Source organism: Martes martes (genome assembly GCF_963455335.1).
Source record: "Martes martes genome assembly, chromosome: 9".
NCBI lineage: Eukaryota > Metazoa > Chordata > Mammalia > Carnivora > Mustelidae > Martes > Martes martes.
Genome location: NC_137896.1, coordinates 9,578,946 through 9,593,432, shown reverse-complemented (window position 1 = coordinate 9,593,432; position 14,487 = coordinate 9,578,946). Strand labels below are relative to the sequence as shown.

The 14,487-nt window shown below is 51.6% G+C and overlaps 1 protein-coding gene across 4 annotated transcripts in view; it reads right to left on the bottom strand.

Moving 5' to 3' along the window:
• Positions 1 to 5,957: 5,957 nt before the first annotated feature.
• The window catches only part of ATP9A (ATPase phospholipid transporting 9A (putative)), a 131,472-nt gene continuing 122,942 nt past the window's right edge, over positions 5,958 to 14,487 (bottom strand). For 3 of the 4 annotated variants that reach the window (XM_080813901.1, XM_080813903.1, XM_080813902.1), the window contains exons 25-28: positions 14,116 to 14,224; positions 13,447 to 13,504; positions 11,612 to 11,815; positions 5,958 to 10,327 (exon numbers count right to left, since the gene is read on the bottom strand). In XM_080813901.1, coding sequence (XP_080670027.1) covers positions 10,191 to 10,327; positions 11,612 to 11,815; positions 13,447 to 13,504; positions 14,116 to 14,224 — 508 coding nt within the window. In that variant the 3' untranslated portion in view covers positions 5,958 to 10,190. The remainder of the gene's footprint in view (positions 10,328 to 11,611; positions 11,816 to 13,446; positions 13,505 to 14,115; positions 14,225 to 14,487) is intronic. The other variant, XR_013967436.1, reaches the window with a different exon arrangement.

The following is a 14,487-nucleotide window of genomic DNA, read 5'->3' as shown; positions in this document are numbered from 1 at the left end:
TCCCCACTCTGCACGGAGCCTGCTTCTCCCTCTCCCTCTGCCTGCCACTCCCTCTGCTTGTGCTCTCTCTCTCTCTCTCTCTCTCTGACAAATGAATAAAATCTTTTTAAAAAATAATAAAGCGTTCTGTTTGATGGGTTTTAGTGTATTTTCTGTTGTGCACCTGTGTGTCTAATTTCAGAACATTTTAATCACCAAAACAAGAAGCCCTCTGCCCATTAGCAGTCACCCCTCGCTCCCCCTTATTTTCCCCAGCCCTAGGCAACCATGAATCTGCCTCCTGTCTCCATAGATGTGCCTCTTCCGGACATGTCACAGAAACGGAGCCATACATATATACGTATAGCATGCGGCTGATGGCACCTGGCTTCTTGCACTGAATGTCACGTTTTCAGGGTCCATCCACGCCGTGGCACGTGCACACTCACTCCTTTATATGGTGGAACCGTGTCCGTTGCACGGCTAGGCCACATCTTGTGTATGTATTCAGCAACTGCCAGACGTGTCCACTTCTTTGCTGTTGTGAAGAGCACTGTCGTGTGGGCGCAATCCGATCTCAACCTCCCTGTGACCTTTTTCTCACCTCCCAAATGGGGATGACGACACCTGCCTCCCAGGATCGTGCGGGGTCGGCAGGGGAAGCTCTGCACAACTCTAAAACACCACGAGAAGGCAAGACCCACTTTTTTCAGTCAGGTTCCTGAATCTTCCAGAACATTCTCTTAAAACTCAATGACTCGATGTCCCTGAGTGAGACATTCCAAAACGGTTCAAATGGTCAATTTTATGTTATGTATATTTTACCACGATAACAATTTAAAAAGATCCTCAGTGTTTACTGAGCCCCAACCATGGGCCCGGCCCTGGGCTGGCTAAGGATAAAACCAGCTGTCCCTTAGATCCGTACAGAGAGGAGCCAGCGAAGGGGCACCGCCTGCCTGGGCACCAGCCATCCCTCCCCGCAACACATCGCCTAGGCCTGTGGTTTCTTTTTTACAACTCGAGCAAAATTTGCCTTCTCCTCTATTACTTTAATGAATTTGCTTTTGTGTAAAGAAAAAATATGTGTTAAATGACTGGCCAGTGACTTGCCTCCCTTCGGCCTCCCAGACCACTGAGTCAGTGGAGTCTTCAGGAAGTTCCCTTTCTCCCTTAGCTACATGGCTACCCCCAGCCGCAAAGGGGTGTGCGTGTCCCCAGGGAGGCCCAGGCCAGCCCCACGTGATGCAGGCAGGTTCGAGTCCCACGCAGGGCACCGCTGGGAGAACAGGACCCAGGGTGGGCATTCGAAGGCAGAGCGCCCGCAAGGCCAGTAACGGTTAGTGGAAGGACTCAGGGGGAGACATTGCCTTTTTGCCCAAAGTCTGAAATCCTCTGCGAACTCTCTCCAGTCGGGGGACCTCTGTGTTTGAAGAACACAGGCACACGAGTCTGGGAGTGAGGCCTCCCCCCACGTGCAGCCCGCCTTTGCTCAGAGGTCCCCAGTGGGGGTACAGCTACGACTTCCTCCTCTTCCCTTCACTGCTGAGCCCCTGCTGCAGGCGAGGCACCCAGCTCAGAGAATTGTAGGAATCGGCACCCACCCCCCCATCACTCAGTAAATATGGGGATCGGTATTCAAATCTTTCTCCTTTCCAGCTGGGTCCATAGCACATGTCCCTAAGCCGCCTGTCCCCAAATTCCGGCGCCTCGCCTAAAGCGGCATTGCATTCATTTTTATTTCCCCCTCGCGTTAGGGCCCAGAGGAAAGGCTCCGCTTTTTCTTGGTGTCTTCCTCAAGCCTGAAGCCATTTCGGAGCAGAAGTCTCCACGTCTGCACAAGTCAGCCCAGCGAGCAGATTCGTCCTGGTCTGATTTTCGCTAATTCTGGCGGTGATGAGCAGCCTGAGAAAATTAGGCTAAGTTATGCGCATAGAAAGTAGCATCTTACACTCTAATTATTGGCCCTGTCTCTGAAGAATTCCCGAGCAACTCACCTCTTTCTTTGGGTCTGATTAATCGTTGGGGCCCCTGTAAGCCCCCGCCCCCCGCCCCGCGGAATCAACAGGGCTCTGGATGTCATTAGCTACTCCAATTGCCTTTTTAAAAAATCTGTTTCACATAAAAGGACAAATGAGAATGAATACTTGCCCATCTTCAAGACACTAACTACATTCTTTTCCACAGCCTGTTCTCGTTACTCCTCCTTTCTTCGGGAGGAATTTGAACACAGCCTGGGCTCCCGCACGCAGGCTTCCTCTCCCAAATCCGACCCAAGTGGGCATTTTCTGGAAATGTGGCAACTTCGAAGAATGTGACCCCATTCATTCCTCTCTGCCTGTCCTCCCCCTAGACTCACCTCCCAATTCTGAGGTGGCCTGCTTTCCAGGACTCGGATGAAGGACCGCCAACTGCACCCCAAGCAGAACAGAAGGGCCTTGGTAATATTTGCTGGAAAAGCAAGAGCTTCATCCAAGGACCAGCTTCTTCTCCCCTTTATTTAATAGCGTCGTTTATGCCAATAAAATCACAAGAAATACCCGGGTGAGAGGGGGTTGAGTCCAGTGGGAGGGGTGGGTCTCCCCCGGAGCCCTCTTAGACCACAGAGGTGGAAATGAGAACAGGCAGGGATGGGTCAGTGAGGCATAGTAGACAGCAGTGAAACAGGGCCTCTCAGACACAGTTCAAGTGCGGCAGGCAAACTTGAACGATGCTTGCTCAGTTCTTGGGATAGGGCTCCTTAGTCTGAATGCCATGGTCTGCAGGCCTTAACCTATGTCCCTGCCCTCATCTCCTCCATGCTTCCCCTTGGTCTTAGCACACCAGCCATATGCCCCTTTCTGCTCCTCCAGGATACCCAGCCCTTCCAACCCCAGGTCCTTTGCACACCCTACTGCATGAATGCTGCTTCCCCCAGACCTTGCCATGACTCCCTCCTCTTCATCCTTCAGGCTTCTGCTTCAGCAGGCCCATTCCCAAAGGGTGCCTCTCTGACCCTATCACTTTCTCCAGTCTTTCTGCCAGATAAATACCCTCTGCCCACCGCTCACCCTGTTTTTTCTTAGGACCCTAGAATCTGTATGTCTTCTATCGCTCGCACATCACACAAGGATGTAATCACTGTGAAGGCAGGGACTGCCCATCTTGTTCTTCACTGTCTTCCAGGCCAAAGAACATTACCCAACACATACTAGGTGCTCAGTAAATATTTGATGAATGAATGAACAAAAAAACCTATTCCACAAAACCCCTGTCCCCCTTTCTACTTCAGGATTCTGAAATTTTCCTTGAAGAAAATTTAAAAATGTTCCTGGGCTTATCTGTATCCAACAAAAGAAAAGAAAAGACGTTGCTCTTAAATCTCTTGAAAATGGACCACCGAGGCTTGGAACACCAAGTTCTTAGTGTGAGCAAAACAGAACCTGCAGGCTGAGTTCTAAGAAACGGGGCCTGCCTGGACGTCAGACACAGGTTGTCGAGTGAGTGACCTCACAATATGATTCAATTACCCCAGATCTTAATGGGAATGCACTTCAGAGTCCAAACCTCAACATGGAAGGCTGAGGGGTGGCTTGGCTTTGACGTTCCTAAGAGAAGGCAGGCTCTCTGAGAAGACACTACGTCTTCCCATCCACCAAAGGGGGAGAGGGGGGAAAGGGAGAAACCCCAGGATCGGGCGTGTTTGTCTGCTAAGGCTTCAGATGGAAACTGATCCGGGCATGCGTGATCCCCCAAAAATCTGCCAGCCCCCAGAGCGCTGCAGTTACCCTCCGACCACAGCCACATGGAGAATGAAATTAAATCCCACGGAAAGAGTTGACTTTTTTTAACATTATGCAATGTTTGGGTGAAGGAAAGGGGGAGCTATCAGGGGAAAAAAAACTCCTCTTTTTCCCAGAGTTGAGCAAAGCTATTTCTAGCTTTTAATGATACATTTCACCATCACTGCATGGGGAGTTTTGAGAGGCACGAAGGCGGGACTGTTCTTGTTATGTAACCCATTTCAAGTAGGAAATTAGCAAGTCCTGAATGAATTCTGTTACTGTGCTCGACTTCTGGAAAGTTTGGAGCGACTACAGTTCTATTTTGAGGTGAGCAAATCCATCATTTATAGATCTCTTCACAAATACCGCCGGGCTTCATGTCACCCTGAAAAGTTTCATAACAAAAACAGTTAAAGTACTTGGGGTGTTGGAACATTTCGTCTCAAAACCTTATTAGCCTGAATAAGGAGTAAGGTAAGGCCTCCCCGTTGCCAAATATTCAAGAATACAAATATCCAAGATCAAATAAATATTCATCTCCCACACACACCCCCCTTCAAACCCTAGTTTTTTTGTGCGTGTTTTTTTTTTTTTTTAAGCGAAGCCCAGCAAAATAGTCTGGTCAACAACATAAAAAGAAATGTCTGTTTTTGACGGAGCCGTTGGCCATGAAATCAGTTCTGAGCTATGAAAGCCGCGTCTTGAACAGAGCAGCTGGGCGCGAGGACCTTCCTGGTTGTTGAAAACAGGAAACATAAAGGTCTTTCAATCTCAAGTTCCCCCTAGTGGCTCGAAGGGAGCAGTGTCCGCACGCCCGTGGAATTTCACAGCCCAGGCGGCTCCTTCGCTAGCACCCCACTAAGGAAAAGTACCGTGGGTCTGTCTACCCCGCTGGAGCCCACGTCCCAGGGGCTGAGGGCACACGCCTCCGATCTGCTCAGGGGAGCTGCCACGGGACTGAGACGCAGCTGGTTTACAATTCTCTTTCTATTCGATAAGCTGAGATGAGCCTTTCAGCGCAGAGCCAGTAGGAGGAAACCACCAGCTCACACCTCAGATAGCTCCTAATTAAAACCTTTGGCGAGTCGGGCGTGTGCGTAGCTGGTTTCCTGAGACTCGGGCGTTCCCATCGCTGCGATCCTCTGGAAATGAAGAAAGTCTCCTGCAAATAACACGGACGCGTGCGGGAGGCAGGGGGGTGGGGACGAGGGTTCTCAACCTTGGCACGCCGGACATCCGGGGTCGACTAATTCCATGTTGTGGGGGCCGTCCTGCAGCATCGCCGGCTTCTCCCTCATTAGGTCCCTCAGCAGCCCACCCCAACGGGGACAACCAAAAATGCCTTCCGGCACTACTGTGAGTCCCCTGGGGGACAAAAGTGCCCCTGGCTTAGAGGCACTGGGTGAAATGAATAAAACATGTCCTCTGCTTCCTACACAACAGCTCGCAAACCTCTTCTGCCTCAGACTTAGGTGACTGCGTTCCTTTTTGATTATGCTCAGCTAGCCATGGTGTAAGACGTCATTAGTACTGCTACAGCGTTCAGTGATTCATGAGTTGCGTGTAACACCCAGTGTTCATCACCACACGTGCCCTCCTTAATACCTACAGTGACTGGATAGATTCCTAAATCTATCACTTGATTAAAAAAAAAAAAGTGGGGCGCCTGGGTGGCTCAATGGGTTAAGCCGCTGCCTTCGGCTCAGGTCATGATCTCAGGGTCCTGGGATGGAGTCCCGCATCGGGATCTCTGCTCAGCAGGGAGCCTGCTTCCCCCTCTCTCTGTCTGCCTACTTGTGATCTCTGCCAAACAAATAAAATCTTTAAAAAAAAAAAAACATGAAAAAAAAAACATGAAAAATTTTTCAAAAAAATTAAAAAATTTTTAAAAAGGTTTCTTAACTGATCAAGGGCTATGTGTATAAATAAAAAATAAATCTTATAAAATGCTCTTTTTCCTACTTCTATCGATCACCTTTTGAAATTATGCCATGTCTGTAACAGACGACAGTACAGAATAAACAACAATGCATGGGTTTGGAATAGGATTTTTTTTTTTCCTTTTTCTTTTTTGCCAAAATCGCAGTAACTTTAACTGGAGAAAAAGCTATTTACACTTTTTGTACCGTGACTTACACAGAAAACAGCATTATAATAAAAAGCCTTCATTTTGACACCACAATTCATGGTTCCGCACAAATTAAAATGATCCCCTGGAGGCATAAAGTACACAAGCTTTATTGGGCAACAGCAACGGACCGGGCTGGCAGACAATGAAAGGAGAACCGCTCAGAGCACGCAGGATCACATGGGTATCATCACAGGATCGAGAATTTAAATCATCTGGGAGTCCCTGCTAAATTAAAGCATCCTGTACCAGAGCTGCCCTCTCATGACAAAATTCTGTCCTGGTGAGAGTTTGCAAGGCGGATTACCCGTAGGGACCTACTAACGGGGCGGCCATGGACTGCTAGGAGAGTTTACAGTTAGCCCCAGAGCGACAAAATCATAATTTAGCCACAGCTTTTTTTGTGTACCCCCCACTTGTCCCCACCACCCCCCGCAACAAACGCAGTATTCACTGACAGAACCCAGCGACCTGAATGGACAGCACCCATGACCACACGGCGACCAGGATGCGTCCACAGGTACAGCTGCCGCGGAGCAAGCAGGTGCTGCGGAGCTCAGGGTCATTGGGGCGCTGCTCATGACATCATCTGCCTCTCCGCTCCAATCAGAAACATACACTTTTCCAAGACGAAATGAACATCATTAATGGAAATATTTCCCCGTAAGTATACGCAACAAATTCCTTTACATTAAAGGAAGGGAGGAGAAATAAAATCGGTTGTATTTACAAAGCTCCTTGTAGGTTTCTTAACGAAAACAAAGCTGGGAGTGACGGGATTTTAATGCAAACCAAGCATCTCATCGAAAAACTGGAGATGACACAGTCACATACACACACACACACACTGAAACACACACAGGAGATTAAAGATAAAAAACAGCTGACAGGTGTTTGCCTTCAATAGGATGAGCGGAAGCACATGTAGGTCCCATCGGCAATTTTGGCAAAGGTTTAAAATGCTGCCCCATAAAGGCATGAGGGCGTTCCCATCCCCACCCCAGTAAAAACAAAACAAAGTATAAAAGCAAAGTTTGGAGGAAGAATAGGCATTATTGTGTCAATTTCCAATGAGCACAAAACTCAAAATACATTCAAAAGTTGTCAGTGTGACCTTAACTTTCAGCAGAGAACACACCGAGGGAAGGGGTCAGCCGACATTGGTATTCAAGATTACTAGGACACAAAAGGGCTTCACTTATTAAGGGAAGCTGGCCTGGGACCCGGAGAATATGACCGTCGCAGTGGGAGACATCCCAGCTCTTGGTCTCCCAGCTCCTGGCGGCTACAAACAGGTGGTCTGCCCCGATGTCAGGATGCTCCCGGGGATGCCCTCCAGGGCTCGGGGGCCACGTCCGCCACTCTGAGCAGCCACGGTCAATGCAACTGGCCTGGCCCAGCACCGCGGGCGACATGCACCTGTGCCCACAGAGCTGCCAAACCAGGATCCACACTGTCAGGCACCAGAAATCACTGAAGACGGAGAAGCTCGTCTGGTCGTTTTCTTAGAGGAAGGAGGGGAAAGGAGAAACCACAAACAGATCGCACTGTCCTCACGCACACACAACCATCCCCGCAAGATCAAGCAAAAATCATCATAAAATAAAAGTGCTTACTGTGACAGAAATACGTAACGGTGTCAGAGAGTGGGGGGGGTGGTGTAATTTCTACTTTAAGGAGAAATGTTTGAACAGCACTGATTGCGTGTTGTGGGGCCTCCGGCCTCAAATTAAATCAGCTATCACAGACTTAGGTCCCACTGAGGTCCAGGGTGAGGGGAAGGGGTCAGTGGTGCTTCTTAAATTCTTTCCAGATTGGGAAACCAAGAAAATGGTCAACAGAATCCTTATGCTTAAGGTTAATGAACTCAGGAGCTTCCTGTAAAGTAGCTCGGGTGTTTGTCCTCCCCTACAACGAAGACAACCCGCGTGTGCCGCACTTCTCTCTGCTGGGATGAGGCTGACCTGTGCAGGCGACCATCCTGTACTCTCACCGACTGGAGGCTCCCGCCCTTTGGGGGCACACGCGCTCCTGGACACTCGAGGCCCCCCGGCAGGTGGTGCGCGCAGGCTGCCCACTGATGGTAGTCTGGGCTCCGCTCGGGTTTCGGTCCCTCTGGCCGAGACAACCGAACACGGTTTGTAACAGCAAGACAAGCATCCGTCAACTTCCAGGAGGAGGTGGGGGGGGGGGTGGAGGGCTTCTTCAGCCTCTCTGAAAAGCTTCCTTCCTGGGAGATGGCAAGCAGTAGCTCAGGGGTGGACTTTAACAGTCAACTCACACACCTGGATCACTTGGGACTTGAGGAATAAAACCAGAGAGACCACCTCCCACTATCTGCTGAACGTCGGCAATTTCCTAGCAATGGTTCCCTAAGACCTACCCCAGGAGCCATCCCCTGTCTGTGAAGAAGCCCAGGATCGGGGCTTACAAACTCAGAACAGAGCGACGTTAAGACGTATGATCAGCCTTCCAAAAAGACAGAACCAAGTGTGAAACTCTGAGCCCCACACTCCACTCCCCTCCCTTTGAAACTCAGAAACATCACTCAGGAAGAAGTCAGGCGTGTTCGATCTTTCTGAGAGTTTTAGACCAAGGTCCTAGTCCTAAATAACTATTCACCCACTGTAACCTGTATTCTCTGCGGGTCTGTGCGGAATGGCCGGCACGAGAAGGCAAAGACGACTGCAGAAACGCACAGTCTTCACACAGAAGCCACGTCAACAGCCAGCTGACCGGTGCCTGGAACCTGTGGTCATTTTATGAAGTTTTAAAAGGGCGACAACCCACGCAGGAGCGTATGAAGAGTGCTCCCGGGCAAGGGGACCACCGCCTGCTCCTCCCGCCCCCAGCTCCCCCACAGCCGGCTGCCCGGAGGGTAGTGGGTGCCGCCACCAGCCGGAGCCCGCAGCCCTGAAGCCCCACACGAGCAGAAGGGCCGAAGGAATTCATCCAAGTCCAAGACCTCAAGCATGGTCAGCTCTGGAAGATCAACCAGCCGAGCCCTGACGGCAGGCATGTGCGGCCGGGCGCCGAGGGACTCGAAACCCCGAGGATGCCTTGCCCTGCCCGGTCCAGGCCCTGCACACCCCCTTCCTCCTCTGAAACGAGAAGCCACAGCTTTATGAGAAACACACGGGCGTGTAGTCTATCCCCGTGGCGGGGGGCGGGGGGGAGGGTCGCTACCACTGGCTGCCTTTCAGCAAGTTCCCCGCGAAAGCCGTAGGCAGTGTGACGGACCCCAGACCCCAGGACCCCGGAGTGGCCGCCCGGGTCTCCTCCCACCGGGGCTGCCCCCGACGAACGATGCACAGCAACATGGGAGATGCCTCTGCCTTTGTCACTCAGCCTCCTAATGGGAAACAGACTTCTGTGGAGCAGAGAGCCCCCCCGCCCCTGACCTTGCACTCAGGACTCGGATGGGCCCAGCCACATGTGCAACGTTGTCTAAAGAATTAGTTGAGTCTCTTATCAGTCTGTCGACACGTTGAGGAGCTGTTCGGTGGCACATTTCCTGCTGCAACAACTCTGCTGAAAATGTCTGAGGGTGTCCTCAGCTGGCCGCGGGCTTGGTCATCGTTACCAGGTCCGAAGACAGCAGGAGAACACCTCCGAAAATTCTTTTACGAGGTGGCAGGTGAAGCTAAGTCGAGGGCTGGAGATGTTGAGTCTGAGGGAGGAGGCCAGACTGGATTTATGGCACCCTCTGTCTCTCTCTCTCTCCCTCCTCTCATTTGCTCTGTGTCACTCTGAAGCCGGTGCGGCCTTGGAGAGCAGCACTGCCTCGGACAGGACATCCCTCATTTCCACCTCGAGATGACTGCCTGCGTAACTTTCTACCAAAGTCATTGTCTTTCCCCACAAACCTATCCCAATGGCTTTTACATTTCTCCGAAGCCGGCTTTTAAGAGTGAGAAAGACGTAAAGAGTACACACACATTAGGACTGTTGAAAACAAAAACAAAAACCCCTCTACGATCGTCAACTAGACAGAAACCCTTATCGCATGACAACAGAATGCAAGTCCTTGGAAGCTTGCCCAGTGACCCACGGATAAATCCGTCAGCCGGAGCCGCCGGCTTTAACATATGTACATCCGCTGCGGGCCGAGCCGCGAGGGGCCCGAGCAGGCCGCGGGGTCCCTTCCAGGGACCTCCCCGGTCGTCCGGCGTCAGGACCCGGCGCGGAGCCTCTTCGCGTCAAAACTGCACGTGTTAGCGATGCCTGCGTGACCCACAGGCGGCGGTTAAGAAAAACGCAACTTGAACTCTGCCCGGCAGGAGAGCGTCGAGGCGGCCGGCGCCCTGGGCCGGCGCCGCCTACGACGTGAGCTTCGAGTAGCTGGGCGGGGAGAACCGTCTCCGCAGGTACTTGAGAACGTACAGGGGCAGGCAGCTGACCAGAGTGATCACCGACACCTTCCACAAGAACGACAAAGTGGCGATGAAGTACACATCTGCAAGCAAACGGGAAGACTGCGGTGAGCGGGCGGAATGTTCCGGAAGGCCTGTGCAGCTCAGAATAGCCGGCACAGCTCTGATGGGGGGTAAGTGGGGGCAGAACTGTCTCCTGTCACTGACACACGGCCTCCGGGCACTGGCCCTTTCCTTCGGCTCGGTCTCCCAGGGCCTGGACTCTCCCCGCCCCCTCCTCTCTCTGACCTGCTTCTGGGCTGAATTCAGTGAAATGCTGTTTCTAGCACCAGGGAAAGAAAACCAGGGGCACAAACGATTCTTACAGGTGTTTCTGATGCGGAATCTGACAGCACGTCAGATTTTCTATGTACACCCCACCGCCCGAGAGCAGAAAGGCTCTCCCACACCAGAAACGCTTTCCCTTCGCCTCTGGGATGATCACCAAAGCCAAGGGCGGCCGGGCCTGAGGGCAGTGCCAAGCTGGAAATGGGGGTAGCCTCAGGGGGCTTCCAGCTAAGGACAGGTGCCCCCATCTGCTGCAGGACGGTAAGCCCGCAGTCCAGAGGGTTCTGTGAGAGCAGAGCGGGGCTCACGGGCTTCCGCACAGTGGAGCACAGGAAGGGGTGGGAGGCAGGTGGCTGGCACCGGCCACAGTCCCACTGAGTGCCCGGCCGTGGAGCCCATGCACAGCTGCCCATCCGGCCCTGTGGCAGCTTCCCGAGGGCAGAGCTCACCACCCCAAGCCACAGAGCACACGACTAGTGCTCACGAAACCCATCTGGACAGACTCTCGGGACGAGTGTGAAACTCCTCGAAGACTTCACTTTTCGCGGATGCCCGTCTTCCCTTTACCCGAACCTGAAGGACCATTTGCTGACCAGCAAGAGATGTCATCAGAGGGGCTTTCGGGGAAAGGTGGAGTTTCTCCACCCTGTGATAAGGACACACCCTGTGGGGCTATCACTTACTCGTGAGCAAGACCTGGATGTCTGACCTCTCCAGAGCCCCCCCGGAGCCCGGCGCAATGACTGGCTCCCTCGATAATCTCAGCCAATCTTTGCTGAACTCAATGGGATCCCTTCTAAGCCAGTTCACACGGTGCGCTTTTCAAAGGAAACCCTACTGACACCAAGCCGGAGAGCCTCTGTTCCAGGAAGCTGAGTCACAGCTGCCGCATGCCCCAAGGGGACGCCAGAACAACATGGGGGCCACTGAGCGCCAAGGCCTGTGGGACAAAGAGCTCAGGACGAGTCCCAGGGAGGCCCCCAGACCCGAGTGCCAGGCTGCGGCTGCGGGGGGAGGGGAGGGGCAGGAAGGTGTCTCACCGATGAATTCGTGTAGGAACACCAGGGAGGCGATGTAGCAGGCCAGACTGAGCAGCTCGGCCACCGTCATGAGCCAGTGCCATGTCTGGATGGTCAGGGCCACCATCAGCAGCTCGGTGAGGATCAGCGACGTGAAGGAAATCGCCACGATGTGCACGAACTCGGACTCAAACAGCAGCAGGGCCCCGTACATGATGGTGCTCCCTGCGAAGGCAGAGGAAGCCGGCGTCCCGCACGGTCCTGCCCGCAGCCGCCGCCCGCCCCCTCGCCCTCCCCACCCGGGGCTCCCAAGGCTCCCGAGGTCTGCTCCCAAGCAGGGGCTCCTCTCTGTTTGTTTTCTTTTAGACATGAAAGATGGCGCTTGACGAGTGGTGCTTTATGGAGGTTTGAAAGAGGTGCCCCATCCTGGTTTCCCATTTTCCCTTTGGACTTTATATAATAAGGAGTCTAAAACTGTAGGGGAGAGGAAAGAGAGGACAAAGAGAGAGAGAAAGAGGGAGGAAAGAGAGAAGTAGGGAGGGAGAGAGAAAAACAGGAGAGACAGGAGAGAATAACTATGCGGGGTGGATGGAACAAGAGAGAGACATTTAAACTTTATTATTTAAAACGACAGAGGCAAGCAGTCACAAAAAGGCAAATACTGTGGATATTCTACTTCTAGGAGGTATCCCAAGTAGTCACGTCCATAGAGATAAAAGGGAAGCGGGAATGGGGACAGAGTTTCCGCTTGCCAAGATGGAAAAGTTCTGGGGCTGTTTTCCTGCAACAGTGACGCTGTAAATGTACAACGTAACTCACCACCGTGAATACACTGTACGCGAGCGAACTATGCCCCTGAGAAGGGTTAAGATGGTGAATCCTGGGTCGTGTGTTATCTTAACCACCCCTCTCCCCCAAACACGAAATGACAGAGGTAGCCCAGAGACACTCAGTGTCGTGCCCCTGTAACAAGGTGAGAAAGGAAAGTGGAGGAGGGTATGGGGTCCGGATGCGTGTTTTTCTAGCACAGCAGAAACCAAACCGATGGTGCAGTGCCAGAGTATTACTAGACGCTAAACCCCAAAACTCCTCACACCACCGCCCACTGCGACAGCGTTTGAGAGGGAGGACCGACACGGCGCTTCCCTGCTCATTGTCTATGAAATTCTACACATAAAACGTAGCTGCGTAATCAATGCACGTATTACACTTTGAGAGACTTCTTAAAAATGCCCCCCTCTATTTTTTAATGACAATTTAGCCTCCTGCCAACAAATTCACTGGTTTCTACACCTTCCGGTTGCATGCCCCGTCAGTGAGACCTCCCAATACACAACGTGCATCTGTAAATTACATGTCAGTGCTTGGGCAGACACAGAGAGATAACCAGGACCATGACACAATTATGTGCACATCATAAAACATACATAAAGACAGAATTAAACACCAGCAGGGTTTGGATATTTTCTTCTCCTACAAGTCATCCTGCAGTCTCTGCAATCCAGGGGCCCTCGCTGGAGGCCGCTGAGGTAAACGCATCTTTCAAAAACTAGTACTTGACCTCAGAAAAAGTATCAGAACATTCCAGGAAACAACCACTTTTTGTTACAAGGGCTTCAGCATCTTGGCAGGTTTTGAGCAGTATCCGTCATCTTTTTCTCTGACTTTATCTCATGAGGCAGACGGCACCACCTCTCAGATCTACCGCTCTGCTGAATGTTCTAGTCCTCAGAACATGCCGAGCAGGGCCTCCCCCGGGGCGCACTGTCCCGCTCCTTAACCAAATTTTAGGGTTCCAGCTTCTTCCCTTCATGCTCTACAGACAACAGACAAGTTGACCCTGAGCACTGCCTTACCTTGATAGATGCTAATCAAAACCCATATTAGGAAGGTCTTGTAGGACAACGGTCTTCCCTAAATGAGGAAGCGAGAAAGAACAGAGAAAGAACAGGTTACTACCGCACTGGGCTCCTCCAATAATGAGGCAACCTGCCTGTTTTCATTAAAAAAAAGGGGGGGGGTCTTGCACATATCTGAACTCACTAGAGAAATTACATTTTTTAAAGAGAACTGATATAAGGTAGAAACAAATCTGTTCTTCAGTAAAATTCCTTGGGGACAAATAAATGAAATCATACACCCACCCACACCACACACACACCACACCACACGCAGCACGCACACACTTTTCGGAAGTGAACACAAGGACGTTTCCAGGAGCAGACACCAGCTGAGGCTGGAGGATGGAACCATCAGGCGCTTTTTTTTTTTTAAGTTGTTAGTTGGTTCGTTTGCAGTTCACCTATTGCTGTACTGTTTAATATTCTTTACAAGCGCATATACTACTTTTTTAAGAAAAATAAAATAAAATCCCACGCCTTCCTCTAAGAAACTAGCAGTCCCAATCAGTGTGTTCAAACCAGATATGGAGGGTCTGTGTGAAATCAATTAACAGTAGGGAGAGAGGGAGAGAGAAGGGGGAGGAGGAGGGAGGAGTGAGGGAGGGAAGGGGGAGTCCCGTGAACCTTGAGGAGATCCTTGTAGAGCTCAGGATACAGCATGGCAACTTCCGACTTGACATCTTTGTCCAGGACCAGAGAAAACACAGGAAACATGGTGTAAATGGTGGAGTACCTGGGGGTGGGGGGAGGGAGGGGCGGAAATCACCACAGGTAAGACCCAGCCGAAGGAAAATGAGCAATTTGTTTCTCCAGCTTCTGCAGCCCAATTTCCATTCATTCGTTCCTTCAACAACCACCCACTGCGTGCCCGTTCTGTGCCAGGGCTGATTTTAAGCTCGGGAGATTCAGATGAAAAACAGATGGAAACCTCTCCCCTCGGAGAGCTTTCATACTAGTCAGTGAGTCAACAGAGTCGGTAAACTACACTGTGTGTTG